General features: G+C 44.5%; 1 protein-coding gene across 1 annotated transcript in view; it reads right to left on the bottom strand.

The window, feature by feature from the left end:
• Positions 1-21,237, bottom strand: part of ADAMTS20 (ADAM metallopeptidase with thrombospondin type 1 motif 20) — a 266,796-nt gene that overhangs the window by 56,960 nt on the left and 188,599 nt on the right. Inside the window, exon 12 of the mRNA XM_073573240.1 lies at positions 14,690-14,835. Coding sequence (XP_073429341.1) covers positions 14,690-14,835 — 146 coding nt within the window. The remainder of the gene's footprint in view (positions 1-14,689; positions 14,836-21,237) is intronic.

Raw genomic sequence — 21,237 nt, 5'->3', positions numbered from 1 at the left:
CAGTGTTGTACAGCGGCACACTGTCTGTACTTCGTCAGCATCAGCATCCCAATCGCTGGCATCCTGACACTCCCAATCCAGTGTGCAGCCATCTGTCACACAGGTGTGGGAGAAAAGGCGCCCGTACTCGCATTGCCAAACTGCTTGCAGTGGAAATACTACCATTCTGGCTGGTGAGCAAGCCAGCCTTTATCGATATGTTGAGGTTTGCAATCCCACAATACAGCATTCCCAGCCGCTTCTTCTTCAGCAGGCAAGCCGTCCCCGCCCTGCAACAGCATGTGGAGAGTAAAATTAAGCATGCGCTACAAAATGCAGTTAGTAGCAAGGTCCACCTGACCACCGATGCGTGGACCAGTCAGCATGGCCAGGGATGCTAAATTTCCATCACCGCCCATTGGGTAAATGTAGTTGAGCCTGAAACTGAAGTAGACAGTGCAAAATCGCGGGTCCTGCCAACTCCACGGATTGCAGGCCTCTCCTCCGTACAAATTGACTCCTCCTCATACTCGTCAGACTCGCCTGCACCCAGACGTACCACAACAACCGATTTCAGCACTGCATCGGTCAAACATCAACAGGCCGTGATGAAATTGGTTTATCTGGGTGATGTTAGCCACACAGCAACCGAGCTGTGGAACACGCTCAAGGAGCAGAGCGACATGTGGCTTGTGCCGCTCAACCTCCAGCCAGGTATGGTGGTGTGTGACAATGGCCGAAACCTGGTCGCGGCTCTGGGCCTAGGTGGTCTGACTCACATTCCATGCCTTGCCCATGTCCTAAACTTGGTGGTGCAGAGTTTCCTTAGGAACTATCCTGAACTTGAGGAGCTGCTGCACAAAGTCAGATACGAGTGCTCTCATTTGTGGCGTTCAAGCATGGCTGCATCGCGCGTTTCAGCCATGCAGTGCAGATTTGGCCTGCCCGAGTACCGCATCATTGTTGACCTCCCCACCAGGTGGAATTCGACTTTGCATATGCTGCGGAGGTTGTGTGAGCAGCAACCTGCAATTACGGAGTTGCAGCTGCATCAGGCGCAAAGTAGGCGACACACATCTCAGCCCTCCCACTTTACAACCACAGAGTGGGCATCCATGAAGGACATATGCACCATTTTGAAGTGCTTCCAGGACTCCACTCTGATGGTGAGCGTGGATGCTGCCCTACTCAGCCTGACTATTCCCCTTATAGAATCATCACTTAAAGGACAAAGGGATGAGGTTTCTCAGGAGGAGGAGGAGGAGTATGATGAGACACTTGCACCAACCAGGCAATCTTCATCGGCCCGGTTGGTACAAAGCTCTGTGGGTGCCTCACAAAGGTCCAGGCAGGACACAGCAAGCGAGGAGGATGAGGAGGACTATGAGGATGAGCCAGAGGAGGAAAATACACAGTGCTCTACTAGTAGTCACCAGATAGAGCGTGGATGGGGTGATGCAAAGCACCAGAGCACATTCCTCCAGCTGGTGAGAGCGATGCATGGCCACTTGGCAGCCTTCAGCACATGAGTGACTTCATGCTGCAGTGTCTGAGAAACCACCCATGCATGGCTCATATTCTCCACACAAATGACTACTGGGTGGCCACCCTCTTAGAGCCACGTTACCAGGACAGCCTTCAAAGCCTAATTACACCGTTGAACCGGGCGCGTAAAATGCAGGAGTACCAAGACGCACTGGTTAATTCACTCATGTACTCTTCCACCGCATAGCAATGATGCGAGTGCATTAGCAAGCACCTCAGTGCGTCCTGGGCCCAGCGGTATCCGTTCAGAAGCCGGTAGCAGAAGCAGTACATCTGCTACTGACAGGTTCAGTATACCCAACCTGTTCCAATGGTTTCTGAACCCGCAAACAGTTCGGGCACCATCAGCACAAACAGTGCAACGCACTAGGAGGCAACGTTACCGTGACATGGTGGCACAATACCTCTCCACCCCTGTCAGTGTGCTTCAGGATGGATCTGCCCCCTTCAAGTTTTGGGTCTCCGAGTTGGATACATGGCCCGAGCTTAGCCAGTATGCCTTGGAGGTCCTGGCTTGTCCTGGTGCCAGTGTGATTTCTGAACGCGTCTTTAGTGCAGCTGGCAATGTATTAACAGACCAACGTTCCAGACTATACGCTGCAAATGTAGACCGGCTTACATTCGTTAAAATGAACCAGGCCTGGATTTCTGGTGACTTTTGCTGCCCTGGGCCAGAGTAGACAGGTTACATGCATGAGAAAGAATTAGATTAAAAAGATCCTTTTATTAATCATCACATAAAAGCACAAAATCATAGTAATAGTGAATGAAGTAATCGGTGTTTGGGAAACAAAAATAGATTCCCCAGAACTAATTCAAAGCCTAGGCAAAAATAAAGTGCACCATAAGGGAAATTCCCCAAAAGAAGGGGGGCAGTAAGGTGCCTGTATCAAATCCTCACCCTGTACATACAATCTCAAATCACTATAGATCCCATAAATATCAAAAAATATATCCTAGTACAGAATAAAGAGACTGCTAATGAAAAAGCATTGTAGCTAGTATGCAGAGAGTCGCCCACCTATGGGGCTATACCTTCTTTGCTGGATAAAGTGACGGTGCAAATTAAAGTGCCATATCGTGCTTACCCATATGGGTGAATGTCCAAGTTCCAGGAATGTGCCCCGACGCATGTTTCGCCTATCTGGCTTCCTCGGGGGGCAGTGTGGATAGATGTGCTGGCCACATATAAGTATCCCTAACTACAGGTGCGCGATATCAGCCGCGAGGAAGCGGCGCATGAGGGGCGGAGCTTTCACAGTTAACGCGTCACCGCCGGCCCTCCAATGGCGGCGCGGGTCAGGAGAAATCGTGTGCGTTTAAGGTCACCACCTCTAATCCCCCCACGTACACGGTCAATGCTTATGAATTTAAGGCCTGTGGACTTCGCGGGAACTTCGGGTTCGTGTTAGGGAGCACATTAGAGATATCAGGGCAGCTGAAGAAACTACGGACCCTGTGATGCTTAAGACGGTCCCACGACACTTCAAGCTGCGCCATAAGTGCAACCCCACAGGCCTTAAATTCATAGGCATTGACCGTGTATGTGGGGGGATTAGAGGTGGTGACCTTAAACGCACACTGGCGCAGCTTGAGTGTCGATGGATTGTCACCCTACAAACCATGGCGCCCAAGGGCCTTAATGAAAAATTATCCTTTGCATGCTTTTTGTAATTGGATTTCTGATACCTCTCTTCTTTTCCTCTGTTTCTTTTTCTTTTTTAATTTATGGTGTGCTGTTTTTAATTCCATTTCTTTTTATTTTACAATTGTCATAGTGACTGTTCATGATGATCGTGTTCTGTCCAGATGCATGACTGATGACAGCGGCTGGTCTCGGTTCCGGTGGATTGGCTCTTAAATCTGAGGAGGACGAATCATACATTGGATGATCCACCTTGGAGATACTAATTCTCTTACCCGTTTGTGTGACTCCATAGCTTTGGTTACATTTATTGTGTGACAATTAGATTTTATGATGAATGTAATGATTACATTGCATAATGGATATAATGGATAATTGTTTATCTCTTTGTGGGACCATTTTTTCATTCAATCTTTTTTGGGAGGGTTGAGGCTAATCATTTATACTCTCTGCAATGTGTGTCCCGTCTTTTTTCTCTGTCTTGGCACCTTTGGGAGTGATATTTAAATTTTATATGCTGGTTTTCCTACCCTTTTCCCCTGCTAATTATCAATATGTTATTATGGGGAAGTGTATATGCAGGTGGTGTCTATAGCTCTATATCTCTGTTTGAGAGATTTAGGTAGTACTGGGATGGATTCCTGAAATCGTTAGTGACCTCCCCTTTCTTGGGCCCTCTCCCCTCCCTCCTGTGTTTTTTCCTTTTCTTTTTTGTGCTTTTCCTACTTTTCTTCCCCTGTTTTTTCTCTCTTATTTCTGTTTCATTGCATCGCCTCATACTCTCTACATTTTATGAGTTCCACCTTAAAGGTCACATTTTGCCGCATACCGGATACTGTTGCCCATCTGTCTGCCAGACACCAAGATGTCCACCGCGGGGGTGCGCATGCGCGGGCGACCTCGCAGTCTCACGTTGCCCAAGGCCTCCTTAGTGTGACTGCGCTGGGCACTGACGTCACTGGAGATTTCTCCTGACCAGCGCCGCCATTGGAGGGCTGGCGGTGACGCGTTGTCTGTGAAAGCTCCGCCCCTCATGCGCCGCGTCCTCACGGCTGATATCGCGCACCTATAGTTAGGGATACTTATATGTGGCCAGCACATCTATCCACACTGCCCCCTGAGGAAGCCAGATAGGCGAAACAAGCGTCGGGGCACATTCCTGGAACTTGGACATTCACCCATATGGGTAAGCACGATATGGCACTTTAATTTGCACCGTCACTTTATCCAGCAAAGAAGGTATAGCCCCATAGGTGGGCGACTCTCTGCATACTAGCTACAATGCTTTTTCATTAGCAGTCTCTTTATTCTGTACTAGGATATATTTTTTGATATTTATGGGATCTATAGTGATTTGAGATTGTATGTACAGAGTGAGGATTTGATACGGGCACCTTACTGTCCCCCTTCTTTTGGGAAATTTCCCTTATGGTGCACTTTATTTTTGCCTAGGCTTTGAATTAGTTCTGGGGAATCTATTTTTTTGTTTCCCAAACACCGATTACTTCATTCACTATTACTATGATTTTGTGGTTTTATGTGATGATTAATAAAAGGATCTTTTTAATCTAATTCTTTCTGATGTTTATTTATATTGGGCAGAATGCTCTTCTCATGTGTGAATTTTGTATTATGTTAAGAGTGGCTCATCCCCTTTGGGGACTATGGAAACTGCTGATTACCCATAGTATCGGTTATATTAAAATAATTGTTATTCTGTGTATTTTCACAGCTAAACTATCCGAGCGTATGGATCTAAAGGCACGTGAAAAAACGTGGCTTCATAAATTAGATGAAGTGTTTGGAGAGGAACAAATTGTGGTTTTTAACTCAAAAGAAACAGAGGATTCAGTCATTAAACTTAAGTATCTTTATAATAAAAGGACTCGCTTGTGGTGGAATAGGGCCTTCCTGGAACGGTATCTCACTAAAGGATTGATACCACGCGGCCTGAGGATTCAGGTGTTTCCCTCCTTCAATATAGAGGATGAGGATTTGAAAAGGCAGTGGGAAGATATTTCAACCTCCTGTTCAAAAGGGTTCATGGAGATGTTTATCAAATCCAATACGACTTCTCTGCATGATATTGAGGGAGAGATTAACTCAATCCAGGATAGAGTATTCGAGAATATGTCCTCGAAATCCATTTTGAAATTCAATAAAGATTTGGAATTAGAGTTTACAAAATGGGAGAAGGAGATTGTGGCCTCTAAATCTAAAAAATATCAAAGAGATGTATCTGATTTTAAGACGAATCATGTGTATAGATGGAGGAGAAATTATAAGTAACAATCGGGCCCACCAAATAGGACACATAGGAATTCATTTTCATCAATGTCATCGGTTGATGAAGAGGGTGTTGCCAGTAGCCATCTGAGTATGATGCAAAATGAGAGGATGGGCCATAATAGATCTGGTACACAACGTCAGAAGGCTCAAAATAAACGTAAAATGACACCACCCCAATCACTGGAAAAGAAGTCAAAAACCAATAAATTGGAGGTAATCAACCTGTCGAGTCATAATCTGACAGAGGCACAATTAGAGGTTTTGGGGTTGGGTTTGACTTTTGTCCCCTCTAACAGGTTTGACTTTTTTGCAGCAATGAAGGACTTACAGCTCTTTCTAAGAAAGATAGTCCTCCGGAAACTACATATGAAAACTTCTAATAACTTGGGTCTGAACTCAACTGAGGAACAGGAGGCTTTATCCATTTTGGAAGAATTGGAACGAGAGAGTTCCTCCAACACATCAGGTACTTTCCCTACTTCAATCTGTCCGAGATCCACCACATTTCCCCCCTTCTCTTTATGTCCACAGGTGGAGATTTTCAACCAACTTGTGCTGGACGATTTTCGCACAATTCCCAATCAGTGGAGGGGTGATAATCTCACCAAGAGACAGAGAGAAGCCCTAAGACAACTAAGAGACCTACGTAGTAATAAAACCAGCGGATAAGGGGGGAAATGTAGTGGTTTGGCCGACAGTGAAGTATGAAAGGGAAGTCTACAGACAATTAAGGGATCGGGACTCCTATACACTCCTTCCGGGTAGCCCTATGAAGGAATTTTCAGGGGCTATTCTGGATATTGTGGAGAGGGCCTTTTCCCAAGGAATTATTCCTAAAAAAGTTTGTGATGGGTTGTTGGTGATTAGTCCGATGGTTCCCACCTTCTATTTATTACCTAAGATCCACAAAGATCCGATTGAGCCCCCCGGGGCGTCCTATGGTCTCTGGCATGGGAGGGCTATGTGATCCGATTTGTAAGTTTATCGAATATTATTTACATCCCTTTGTTGAGACTTTGCCCTCCCATGTCAGGGACAATACGGACGTCCTGAGGAAAATAGATGGGTTAATATTGGAACCAGATATGTTCCTGGTTACGGCCGATGTCGAGTCTCTCTGTATACCTGCATGAATCATGCAGATGGACTGGAGGCTGTACGCTTTTTTCTGGGTATGGGTGATCTGGATCCATCCCTGCGTTCCTTGACCATGGAGCTGCTGGAATTTATTGTTACATAATTTCTTTATATTTAAGGATAGGTATTATCTACAGAAGCGTGGCACGGCCATGGGGGCGGCATGTGCGCCATCATACGCCAATCTCTTTCTCGGCTACTGGGAGAGGGAGTTGTTCGGGGATGGCGCGTGTGCCGCTTCCCATGTGCTGTGCTGGTACAGATATATTGATGACATCTTGTTTATATGGCAGGGTCCCGAGCATGCCCTTCATGAATTCATCAGTAATCTCAATAAGAATAACTTAAACATAAAATTAACATATAAAAGTTCCAGGGAAATCATCGACTTCCTGGAAATTAAAATTATAGTTTCAGAGGGTGGCTCAGTGCTGACCGACGTCTTCCGCAAGGAGACCTCGGTCAATGCAATTTTACACGCCACATCTGCACATACATCTTCTATGATTCATGCCATTCCAACTGGCCAATTTTTGAGATTAAAGCGTATTTGTGCTACTGATGTGATTTTTGAGGAGCAAGCTCGTGACCTTTCCCAGCGGTTCTGTGACCGGGGTTACAGCAGGAGATCGATCAAAAGGGGCTACCTGCAGGCCAAGAGAACCCCACGTAATCAACTGTTGGGGGTGAAACGTAAAGGGGCGAATGTGAATCAACCCATTAGATTTATATCTACCTTTAATAATCGCTGGTCCCAAATACGGGAAATTATGACCCGACACTGGCCGGTTTTAAGATCAGATCTGGTACTTAGAACAATTTTGCCAGAACGTCCCCTTTTAACAGCCAGAAGACCACAAAATCTGCGGGACATCCTAGTGAGAAGCCACTATGTGGCCAACCCTCCAGACCCTTTTGGTGCTGGTATGCAGAGACAAGGCTGTTACCCATGTGGCTCCTGTTTGGCCTGTAAGAATATTCTTCGGGCCACTTCCTTATCAAATGTAGATGGAGGTGGGTGCCATCGGATTACCAGCTATATATCATGCAGTACATGTTACGTGATCTATCTCGCCACATGTCCACGTGGATTGAGATATGTGGGTTTGACTTCGCGGGAACTTCGGGTTCGTGTTAGGGAGCACATTAGAGATATCAGGGCAGCTGAAGAAATTATGGACCCTGTGATGCTTAAGACGGTCCCACGACACTTCAAGCTGCGCCATAAGTGCAACCCCACAGGCCTTAAATTCATAGGCATTGACCGTGTACGTGGGGGGATTAGAGGTGGTGACCTTAAACGCACACTGGCGCAGCTTGAGTGTCGATGGATTGTCACCCTACAAACCATGGCGCCCAAGGGCCTTAATGAAAAATTATCCTTTGCATGCTTTTTGTAATTGGATTTCTGATACCTCTCCTTTTCCTCTGTTTCTTTTTCTTTTTTAATTTATGGTGTGCTGTTTTTAATTCCATTTCATTTTATTTTACAATTGTCATAGTGGCTGTTCATGATGATCGTGTTCTGTCCAGATGCATGACTGATGACAGCGGCTGGTCTCGGTTCCGGTGGATTGGCTCTTAAATCTGAGGAGGACGAATCATACATTGGATGATCCACCTTGGAGATACTAATTCTCTTACCCGTTTGTGTGACTCCATAGCTTTGGTTACATTTATTGTGTGACAATTAGATTTTATGATGTATGTAATGATTACATTGCATAATGGATAATTGTTTATCTCTTTGAGGGACCATTTTTTCATTCAATCTTTTTTGGGAGGGTTGAGGCTAATCATTTATACTCAATGCAATGTGTGTCCCGTCTTTTTTCTCTGTCTTGGCACCTTTGGGAGTGATATTTAAATTTTGTATGCTGGTTTTCCTACCTTTTTCCCCTGCTAATTATCAATATGTTATTATGGGGAAGTGTATATGCAGGTGGTGTCTATAGCTCTATATCTCTGTTTGAGAGATTTAGGTAGTACTGGGATGGATTCCTGAAATCGTTAGTGACCTCCCCTTTCTTGGGCCCTCTCCCCTCCCTCCTGTGTTTTTTCCTTTTCTTTTTTGTGTTTTTCCTACTTTTCTTCCCCTGTTTTTTCTTTCTTATTTCTGTTTCATTGCATCGCCTCATACTCTCTACATTTTATTTTATGAGTTCCACTTAAAAGGTCACATTTTGCCGCATACCGAATACTGTTGCCCATCTGTCTGCCAGACACCAAGATGCGCATGCGCGGGCGACCTCACAGTCTTGCGTTGCCCAAGGCCTCCTTAGTGTGACTGCGCTGGGCACTGACGTCACTGGAGATTTCTCCTGACCAGCGCCGCCATACGAGGGCCGGCGGTGACGCTTTGTCTGTGAAAGCTCCGCCCCTCATGCGCCGCGTCCTCGCGGCTGATATCGTGCACCTGTAGTTAGGCATACTTATATGTGGCCAGCGCATCTATCCACACTGCCCCCCGAGGAAGACAGATAGGTGAAACGTGCGTCGGGGCACGTTCCTAGAACTTGGACATTCACCCATATGGGTAAGCACGATATGGCACTTTAATTTGCACCGTCACTTTATCCAGCAAAGAAGGTATAGCCCCATAGGTGGGTGACTCGCTGCATACTAGCTACAATGCTTTTTCATTAGCAGTCTCTTTATTCTGTACTAGGATATATTTTTTGATATTTATGGGATCTATAGTGATTTGAGATTGTATGTACAGGGTGAGGATTTGATACGGGCACCTTACTGTCCCCCTTCTTTTGGGGAATTTCACTTATGGTGCACTTTATTTTTGCCTAGGCTTTGAATTAGTTCTGGGGAATCTATTTTTGTTTCCCAAACACCGATTACTTCATTCACTATTACTATGATTTTGTGGTTTTATGTGATGATTAATAAAAGGATCTTTTTAATCTAATTCTTTCTGATGTTTATTTATATTGGGCAGAATGCTCTTCTCATGTGCGAATTTTGTAGTATGTTAAGAGTGGCCCATCCCCTTTGGGGACTATGGAAACTGCTGATTACCCATAGTATCGGTTATATTAAAATACATGCATGGTTGGTAGCAGTATGCATGCTCTGTCATGTGCCTATGTTTCACATAGCATCATCTGTTATGCCCGTGCTCTGGCCTCTACTACCAACATCTAGAACCTGGTTCTGTGACTGACTCTTTCACCTCATACTGTTTTCCATGGGCTCTAGTACCGCCAGCTAGTGCCCATTTCCGTGACTGCTGATTTCACAGCATGCCTTGGTTCTGGGCTCTAGTACCACCAGCTAGTGCCCATTTCTGTGACTGCCACTTTCACAGCATGCCGTGTTTCTGGGCTCTAGTACCGCCAGCTAGTGCCCATTTCCATGACTGCTGATTTCACAGCATGCCATGTTTCTGGGCTCTAGTACCACCAGCTAGTGCCCATTTCTGTGACTGCCACTTTCACAGCATGCCGTGTTTCTGGGCTCTAGTACCGCCAGCAAGTGCCCATTTCCGTGACTGCTGATTTCACAGCATGCCGTGTTTCTGGGCTCTAGTACTGCCAGCTAGTGCCCATTTCTGTGACTGCTACTTTCACAGCATGCCGTGATTCTGGGCTCTAGTACCGCCAGCAAGTGCCCATTTCTGTGACTGCTGAGTTCACAGCATGCCGTGTTTCTGGGCTCTAGTACCGCCAGTTAGTGCCCATTTCCGTGACTGCCACTTTCACTGCATGCTGTGTTTCTGGGCAACAGTACCGCCAGCTGTACCTCGTTAGACCAAAGTGGAAAAAAAGGACAACAGATGCCAAACACCTATAGGCAGAAGCACAAGAGGCGGGGTCCAGCCACGCCAGCTGTTTCCTGGCAGTGAAGTGCAGACAACAGGTGCCTCCTCCGAGGGGTAAACCGAGTTCCAGCATCGCCAGCTGGTTCTCGGGAGTGCTCAAGGGCACGAGTACTTCCTGCTCCAAACCGTGTTTCGACAACTCTCGTCGTTACACGGTTGTGTCCGCCGCACTGTTCCACGCCCCCGCCGTACATCATTCTGGCTCAGTTTGCTGTTATCCATGGTGTCGACAGTGTAGGATCCCCCTACGTGGACTCCTGGACCTGGCACTCAAGGCTGGTCTCAACAGTGCCAGTAGGCCCTGCTCCTCCCCTGCTGCGACTGAGGAGTAAAGAAGACTGTGTCCGGGTTGCGGGGGCAAATGTGGCTCTTGCACCTTCTGCCGAGAAGACATTACTCCGGTAGAAGACCCAAGACAGGCTGGAAGACAGATGCAGAAGACCCAAGACAGGAAGACAGATGCAGAAGACCCAAGACAAGAAGACAGATGGAGATGTCCCCGGACTCCTGTCTTTTTGCTCTTGAACTTGCGTCTTTGTGGGGTTTCTTTGGGCTTCTCGGCAGTGCTTTTGGCTTATGTCACTACTACATTGTGGTATCCAGGCTACAGTAATGTCAGCTGTTGCCCAGTAAGCCACTGACACTTTTACCTTCTGCTGCTTATCTGGGTTCCAGTAACGTCAGCTGGTTCTTGGTAGTGCATTCTGGCACAGGTACCTCCTGCTTAGTTAACGGGCTCCGGTAACGTCAGCTGGTGCCCGTTAGTTCCATTGGCTCTTATGCTGATTTCTGCTGCCTATACGGGTTCCAGACTCACCAGCTGGTTCTCTCAAGTTCCTGTGCCTACTGTTACTTCTGCGTATTTCTTCTGGGTTTGGGACATTCTGCGACCAGCCAATAGCAGAATAACCATACACGGAGGTTTAGGAAGCAGTAGGAGCAGATGTACATGAACCAAAAGCAGAATATCAATATGCAGAATTACTGAATAACAGTAATATAATCAGCAGAAGACTAAGCATGGTTTAAAGGGAGTGTATCCGTTCCTCCACGTGGTGCTCCTGGAATCTCCCTGCAAAGCAAGGTGAGCTGAACGCGGACACATGTCAGTCAAAGGGCATATTGACACCGGCAGTTTTAATTTAATAATGTAAAATCACTAACCCTAACCATCCCTAACCCTTACCACTAACCCTAACTACTAACCCTTACCCTAACCCTACTAACCCTAACCCCTAACCATAACCCTACTAACCCTAACCCTACTAACCATAAGCATAACCCTAACTCTAACTAACCCTAACCCCAACCCTTACCCTACTAACCCTAACCATAACCTGAACTAACCCTACCCCTAACACACCTAACCCTTACCCTAACCCTTACCCTACTAACCATAAACCCTAAACCTACCCCAACTAATCCTAACCCAAAGAAAAAACACCGCTGTTATGATGGCGACCAGTTTTCCTGCTACAGCTTTCGCTCTGTGCATTTTTCTAGTGATTTTTTTGCTCCTCTGCCTCTGCAAATGCCTTCCCCATTATCCTGAGGTGTTTCCCCTCCATTTTATCCATTATATAGCACTGTAGTGGTCATTTTGTAATTCCGATTTTTTTCTCCCATTGACTTGCATTGATATCGGAAATCGGAAATTCCAATATCCGATATTTTCCAATATCGGAAATCGGAATTCCGATACAATATTGGGCAATATCGCTCATCCCTAGTTGAGACACGTTTATGGATAGCATATGGGAAACCCATATCTATAAAGCAACGCATATCACATGATGAAGTCAAATTTCAATAGGCATAGAACATTGTGTCATTTTAAGAGAGAGCCCATAATAAAGCTGAGTTGTATTATAAACAGCAGGATGTTGACACATGCAAAGTTATAAATAATACACATAAGTATCGTGTCCTTAACAAGAAATATATTTTAAGATGAAGACACATAGCCATAGATGGAATATAAGATAGACATATCTAAAATGCTACACTGTTGTTGAGCATCTAGCACATAAAGTGTGGGTATAGTGTCTATAGAGATATATAAGGACTTGATGCAGGTACAGTAAGGGAAAGCGCTTTACCCTCCCCTGAAGAAGCCACACAGCATTTGGCGATACGCTTGGGGCTTTGCTCCCCCCACTCCCTTACCCCATTAGCTGCTTCCAGCACTTTTTGGCATCATACATCTTCATGGAGAATACCATTTGGTTCCCATGTACCTACAGGGTCTATAAGTTTTCTTCTTGGGTCAGGTATCTAACAATTGTCTGGGCTTTTTTTGCCCTGCTTAGGCTGGTTTCACATTTGCGTTTTTTTTCGCGGTAATTTAGCGCTAAATAGCGCATGCGTTTTTTTTTTCCTATACTTTGCATGGGATGCGCTTATGTGCGCATACACATGCGTTTGTACGCGTTTTACCGCGCATGCGTTTTTTTGCGGTATGCGCTCGGGCGCACAAAATGCAACTTGTTGCATTTTTTGTGCGTCCGATTTGCCTCAAAAAAACGCATGCGCGAGCAATGCGTTTTTTACAGCAAGACAACCATTATAAGTCTATGGTGAGCATATGTGCGCATTGGCATGCTTATGTATGCGTTTTTTTGCACATGCGTTTTTTTTTTACCATTAGTTTAGACAATGGAATTTAGGGGTTTGGGTAAAGTTAGGGTTAGTTAAGGGGGTTTAGGGTCAGGGTTAGGGTTAAGTATGGTTTGGTTAAGGGTTAGGGTCAGGGTTAGGGTCAGGGTTAAGTATGGTTTGGTTAAGGGTTAGGGTCAGGGTTAGGGTTAGGGTCAGGGTTAGGGTTAAGGTTAATATGGTTTGGTTAAGGGTTAGGGTCAGGGTTAGGGTTAAGTATGGTTTGGTTAAGGGTTAGGGTTAGGGTCAGGGTTAGGGTTAGGGTCAGGGTTAGGGTTAGTAAAGTCATGGTTTGGGTTAGTGTGAGGGGCCACCTAATGTTGGAAAAAACCGCAAACGCGGTAAAAACGCACTAAAAACGCATACAAACGCATAAAAACGCTGCGTTTTTTTCCTGCATGCTCATAAAAATGCTTGAAAAAAACGCAGCAGTTGTATGCTTTTGTATGCGTTTTTCAATGCATTTTTTTGCGGGAAAAACGCGCTGCAAAAAAAAGCAAGTGTGAAACAGGCCTTACTTTTTTGGCTCACATGGTGCTGTGAAAAGCGGCTTTTTTTCACCTCGCACATATAGACCTTTTTGGTCTATGTATGACTACACTGTTTTACATACCTTGTTTGTGATATTCAATATGTTGAGGTGGCTTGTTTGATATTTATCCCATGTTATTATTGCCATGTGGGGTTTTTCTGCTGTGGGAGTATCATATTATTTCATGATTTGATATGATTGCAATTTCTTGCATTTTTTAATCTGTTTTTAATGTTTTTTGCTGTTTTGTGTTTGTGTCAGGCATTGATTTATAAATAAAATTTATCTTTTGTACGTATTGTGGAGTTCCCATATGTAGATATATTGCTTTTCTCTTCTGCTTTTTGAATGACGTACTTTTTGAATATATCTTTGGTGAACCCATTTTTTACTAATTTGGCTGTGCCCTCCGTCCATACATTATTGCAGACCCTGAATCCAAGGATGCATCACTTAGTTTACTATGTGCAGCGGTTCCAACACAATCAGAGTTTTTAGATTTAGCATGAAGCAGAGGTGAGAAAGCTAACTCCACCCCCACCAGACTTTTTATGTGAAAAGTCCATAAGAGGTACTTATCACAGGAGGAGATGGAGTCAGACTGGCAGTCACATGCACATCAGATCTGGCAATGAAAATGTTCTAGTGCTAAAATCTGCATAAAAGTAAACAACAGCACACAGCTTGATAAGTGACACAGCTGAATTCTGTGTTTTAACCCCTACCACATGATCTCCTCAGGTTACATAGCAAAAAACCTGCTGACATGTTCCCTTTAAAGGTATTGCAATCTGGAAATCCCTAAGGGATGCACTTTGCATTGTTTCTTTGTTTTGGCTACTCAATGTCCTCAAGTCCTAAAAGGGCTAAAAATGATGTTACTAAAACTAAGGCTATATACTTTAACAGTTGATGTAACAATAAAATTCTAGGTGAAAAAAGGTACAACATGCTTCTCCATGCTTCTGTCCTTAGGTCAAAAATATCAACAGATCTTATTAAATATTTAATTTTATCATGGAGAGAAGCAATATTTACACAAATAAATATGTAATACATCAGTTCAACAGCTTACTCGGGTTGATTGCAAAATCTAGTAGACGTTTTGATTCCACCACCACAGCTTCTTGAACATGAACTGTAAGGCTCCCAAGGACCCCATTCACCATCTACAAGATGGGTATTCAATACTTTGTCTACACAAAGGCCACGATGGCAATGCTATTTAATAAGAAAATAAATAAATACATTTATAGCAATAAAAACATGAAAAAAACAACAAATTAAAATGGTCAAAAGCTACTCTTTATCTTTTTATTATACAGGACAATTTGCCTCTCATAACCAGACCCACAATGATTTTAAAACATATAGTTTTAACAAATGCATTTTTGCACTTGGTAGGATATTTAACTTAAAGAGGTCTTTTCACCAAATCTTTCATGTTGAACTTGACAAAGGATGTTATAGTAATGTTTTACATTTGTTGCAGAGATATTACTTCTTCTCGCTGTATGAGTTACCAAATCATAAGTAAGCAGCAACACAGCAGAAAAAGAACATGATGCCAATAGTTTAGAGCAGGTTTCTCAGTGTGTGAGGTGTATTGATACAACTCTAGCCTCCTGCTCTAAACTCCTGCTTCATTAGACGGTGCTGAGCAGAGCACAGATTACTCATACCTTTCAGATAAGGAGGAAGAGGGGCAAAGGGTAGCACAGCTGAGTTTAGCAGTGTCGCATTACAAACTATTCTATCAGCTCTCCTCCTCTCATAGCACTGTCCGCTAACACCCACTTGGACTTAAAAATATTAACTCATTATGTCCCAAATGCTCACATTGCTAATATCTCCACAACAGAAAGGAGAAATAAAAAAAAAGTTTTATTCCATTCTGCAGTCACATCGTGTGTCCAAATCAATGTGGAAAAAAACTGGTAAAAGGACTTCCTTAATTCACTTTTGTTTCTACAATAGAGATAAATTGATGTCTGCAGGTCAGAAGCTGATGCAGGTTCAATTTACTGGATACCTTCAAGCAAACTGTTTTTAACTAAATGTATGTGTTTTTGGCTACAAAATATTTTTTTCCGACTGGGTTTAATTAAAAGTTTTGCCTTCTACAGGCTCTGTGTATGCACTATTTATCGCTAGCTTCAGAATGAGTTACCTGTGAATCCGTTAGTTAGCCATTCTGACAAGAATACTATCTGGGTTTATTAACTCCTCCATCCTGATTTTGTAGCCACACACCAAATAAAAGTTGAGCTGAACTTTGATGTGGGCATAAATAAGCACAGAAGAGTTCACAAAAAGACAGAATAAAAAGTTACAAACTCTCCTATCAGAACAAGCTCATTGACAGATCTTCAGTTAATAAATTATTGTTGGTACTCCATTCTAAAGACAGACTAATTGACATCCCCAATAACTAAACCAAAACTTTCAAATTTTTAGAGTAAAGTACAGCACTTATGATGTTGATTGCTGATTGGATTGTTTTTATTAAAGAGGATCTTTCACAAAATGATTATATGTTTAATTGGACACACAATATGATATTGGCTACAGTACGGAATTGTTTTTTTTTTTTTTATTTTGCCTCTTCTTTGCAATCAAAATATTTGGCACCTAATGAGTTAATATTCATTAAGTCCAAGTTGGTGTTATCAGATTGTTTTCACTGGTGGTATCTATGTCTCGTTATATGACCATGACCAGTGATAAGCTGGCAGGAGAAAAAGAACACGTCCCACAATAGGTTAGAACACATTTTTCAGTGTGTGAGATGTATGACATACAGTTCTTATCTCCTGGTCTATTGCCCTGAATGATTAGAAAGCAAGACAAATGACATCTTTTACATAAGGTGCCAACAGGAAATTGGGGGTACAGCTGAGATTAGATGTGCAACACTACAAACCCTTCTATCAGCTCTCCTCTCATAGCACTCTCTGCTATACTGTTCCTCTCCTTACACTGCCTGTCCAGAGATGGGTGATAAAAGGTGTCAGTAATCATACTTATGTGTGTTGTGCTTACAGCAACTTGTAATCAATCTGCAGTGAGATAAGAGCAGCCTGGCTATATATGTCTCCACAGGAGTGATTGGTAAGGGAACAAGACACACAATTGTGATTACTGACTCCTCAGAGTTTTCAGCTCAGAACGGATAGTATAGGGAAGGGGGCAGTACAACAGAGGTGACAGCACTATGAGAGCTGATAAAATGATTTTTAATGTAACACAACTACACTCGGCTATCCTTAGCCTATCTCCACATGGACTGGGGCTTTATCTGAAAGGTATTAGTCATTTGTACTGCACTCCAAATAGTTTCTAATCATACACAAAGTTAGTCCAGGAGATCAGGACTGTCTGTCATTACCTCTAACACACCGAGAAACCTGATTGACGTTATTGTGGGGCGTGCACTATTTCTGCTTTGTGTTGCCTGTTTATGATTGGTCAGCATCATACACAGGGGAAAAAGTACATGCCCCTAGTGAAAACCATCTAATAACGTCAACTTGGACTTGACAAAAATGAACTCATTATAATTATTATTATTTATTATAGCGCCATTTATTTCATGGCGCTTTACATGTGAGGAGGGGTATACATAATAAAACAAGTACAGTAATCTTAATCAATACAAGTCATGACTGGTACAGGAGGAGAGAGGACCCTGCCCGCGAGGGCGCACAATCTACAAGGGATGGGTGAGGATATAGTACTCGAGGGTAGAGCTCATTAGGAAACAAATACTTTGAGTATTAATGTCTCCGCAGTGGAGAGGTGAGATTAAAAAAAACAAAAACATTTTGTTCTGCTCTGCAGACACTGTTACATTGTGTGTCTAGTTTAATATGAAATATTTGGTGAAAGGTCCCCTTTAAGAGCTCATTAATCAATCTTTCCCTGTCATCTGACTGTGTGGAAGGCATGCATACAATCTCCCTCTGGTATGCTTTCAATGTACTCAACTTTCCCTGGCATCTGACTTTGTGGAGTGCATACAATCTCCCTCAGGTATGCTTTCCTTACCTATCATTTCTCTTGCCATGATCTGTTTCACTCCTCTTGATTTAGTACTCTAGCATATCTTTTGACTGGTCACTCCTACCTCTCCCTCTCTTTTATGATCTTTGTCTAACTCTGTGAATTTGGTCTGTCCATTACCAACCACCTCTCCCTCACACCTGACTGCCCTTAACTCAAGTCATACTGTATTAAGACCCATACGTCTGATCCAGACGTTAGTCTGATCCATGCATCTTTCAAATAACATCTTTTTAATTACAATATTTTGAATTAGACTTGCATTGGACTGGAATTGACTGTAAGGTAATGGGATAGAAAACCTCTACAATGTTTCTGTTTCTTTTCACTTTCACTCCCATACTACTTTCTTTCTTATGATCTCCTGTACTCCCTCCACCTAGTAAGGAGCTAGACATATCTCCATCCATCCTCCCCAGCCATTTCACCTTCTCCTCACAACTGTTCTTCCACATACAATCCTTTTTCTCCTGACACACAGCCACATCATTTCCTATCCTGCTCCCACCTTCTAATGCTCTGTCTGCTACTCCTCATTGCTGGCGACGTATCCCCATATCCTGGTCCTCCTCAACAGATCACCACACTCATTTCTATCTTCCTGCCACGATCCTCTACAAGTTCTCGCAATCAAGATAACCTCATACCCATTCATCCAGCCCCCATTCCCCCGGTCCCCCTACCTGGAGCACTATGGAATGCACGCTCTGTCTGCAACAAACTGTCCTATATCCATGACCTCTTTATGACTAACAAACGCTCCTTCCTTGACATCACTGAAACCTGGCTCACCCCCTCTGACACAGCCTCTCCTGCAGCACTTTCTTATGGTGGATTCCATCTCTCTCACAACCCTCACCCCAGCCACAAATGTGGTGGACAAGTTGGCTTTCTCCTGTCCAATACCTGCTTCTTTACCCCAATTCCACTCCCACACTCCGCTACTCTTCTATCGTTTGAGGTGCACTCTGTCCGCATCTACTCCCCCTCCAACCTCCAGCTGGCTGTCATCCACTGCCCCCCAAGAACTAGCCATCTCCATCTTCCTCGACCACTTTATCACCTGGCTAATTCATTTCTTTTCTGCTGACAGCCCCACTATCATCATGGGTGACTTCAACATCCCCATAAACACTTCCACCTCAGCTGCCTCTAAACCTTTATCACTGACTGCCTCCTTTGGCCTCACTCAATGGTCCTCTGCAGCCACTCACAAAGATGGCCACACGCTGGACCTCATCTTCACCCGCCTCTGTTCCCTTACTAATCTCACTAACTCACCCCTCTCCCTGTATGACCAGAACATACTGACATTCTCTTCCCACTCCTATCCTAGTGCGAAACCCCCACACCACAAGCTCACTCACCCTTGCAGAACTCTCAAACACCTCAATTTACATTCACTTTCTGAGTCCCTTCTCCCTCTTACAGACATAGCTTCCTTAAATGACACAGATGCTGCGGCCACTTTTTATAACACCACAAAACAGCAACACTCGATTCGGCCGCCCCCTCACGCACACCAAAACTCATACAATCAACAGGCAACCCTGGCTGACCAAAGAACTGAGATGGGCTTTCAGGATTGCTGAGCGGAAATGGAAGAGATGGCGTTCTGCCATGCACTTTTTCACATACTTGCAGTCCCTCACCAGCTTCAAGGCCACGCTCACTGCCGCAAATTAACCTTAATTCTCATCTCTCATATCCTCCCTGTCTCACAAACCTAAACAGCATTTCAACACTTTCAATTCTCTACTCCGTCCCCCAGCACCTCCTCTCTATCCTTTCATTTCTGCTGAAGACTTTGTCTCTTTCTTTCAACAGAAGTAGGATAACATCAGAGAAAGCTTTGGCCTGCAGCCCCCAATGCTCCTCCTCTTAACTGCTCAGCCCTGTTCTTCCAAAATCAGCCCTGTTCTTCCAAAACCAGCTTCTCCACCATGACAGAAAATCAGCTCTCCACCCTTCTGTCAAGATCATATCTCATCACTTGCACACTTGACCAGCTCCTGTCCCACCTCATCCCTAACCTCGCCAGTCTTCTTCACAACCCTAACACATCTCTTCAACCTTTCATTTACAAATGGTGTCTTCCCCTCATCCTTCAAACATGCCTCAATCACACCCATCCTCAAAAAACCTTCCCTTGACCCATCCTCTCTGTCTAGCTATCGCCCAATATCACTTCTCCCTTATGCCTCAAAACTACTGGAACAGCATGTCCATCTTGAACTGTCCTCCCACCTCTCCTTCTGCTCTCTCTTTGACCGGTTACAACTTGGTTTCCGATCGTATCACTCGACTGAAACCGCCCTAACTAAAGTCACGAATGTCCTACTAACCACCAATAACAAGTGACACTACTCTGTCCTCCACCTCCTGGACCTGTCTTTTGCCTTTGACACTGTAGACCGTTCCCTCTTGTAATAGATTCTCTCATCTCTTGGCATCACAGATTTGGCCCTATCCTGGATCTCGTCATTTTGTGTCTCCCTCTCTCACACCACCGCCGCACCTTGCCCCCTGTCTGTTGGTGTTCACTAAGCCTCAGGTCTAGGACCCCTACTCTTCTCCATGTACACCTTTGGCCTGGGACAGCTCATAGAATCACACGGTTTGCAGTATCATCTCTACGCCGATGTCACACAGATCTACCGACATCACCTCCTTATTGACTAAAATCCCACAAAGTCTGTTCGCTATTTCATCTTTCTTTTCTGCTTGCTTTGTAAAACTGAACATGAATAAAACAGAAATCATCTTTCCCCCATCTCACTCTACCCCTCCACCAGATCTATCCATCAAGGTCAATGGCTGCTCACTTTCCCCAGTCCCGCATGCACGGTGCCTCGGGGTGATCTTCGACTCTACCCTCTCTTTCAAGCCACATAGCCAAGCCCTTGCCTCCTCCTGCCGACTCCAACTCAAAAATGTTTCCCGGATCCGTATATTCCTTGACCAAGAAACTATGAAAACGCTCATGCACGCCCTCATCATCTCCCGCCATGACTATTGCAACTTCCTACTCTCTGGCCACTCCTCTAGCACTCTTGCACCACTCCACTCTACCCTAAACTCTGCTGCCCGACTAATCCACCTGTCTCACCATTATTCCCCAGCCTCTCCTCTCTGCCATGCTCTTCACTGGCTTCCTATGGTCCAGAGGCTACAGTTCAAAACCCTAACTATGATACACAAAGCCATCTACAACCTGTCTCCTCCATACATTTGTGACACGGTCTACCGGTATTTACCTACATGCAATCTTCGATCCTCTCAAGATCTCCTTCTCTACTCCCCTCTTATCTCTTCTTCCCACAACCGCATACAAGACTTCTCCCGTGCTTTCCCCATACTCTGGAACTGTTTACCCCAACACATCAGACTTTCACCTACCACGGAAACTTTCAAAAGGAACCTGAAGACCCACCTCTTCCGGAAAGCCTACAACCTGATCATCAGTCTACTGAACTGCCGCACGACCAACTCTACCCTCTCCTAGTGTATCCTCACACTTCCCTTGTAGACTGTGAGCCCTCGCGGGCAGGGTCCTCTCTC

Source organism: Dendrobates tinctorius, unplaced genomic scaffold, assembly GCF_039654945.1.
Source record: "Dendrobates tinctorius isolate UK_male_01 unplaced genomic scaffold, ASM3965494v1 ptg000035l, whole genome shotgun sequence".
Lineage (NCBI taxonomy): Eukaryota > Metazoa > Chordata > Amphibia > Anura > Dendrobatidae > Dendrobates > Dendrobates tinctorius.
The sequence above is the reverse complement of the archived record's forward strand: the minus strand, read 5'-3'. Positions and strand labels throughout refer to the sequence as shown.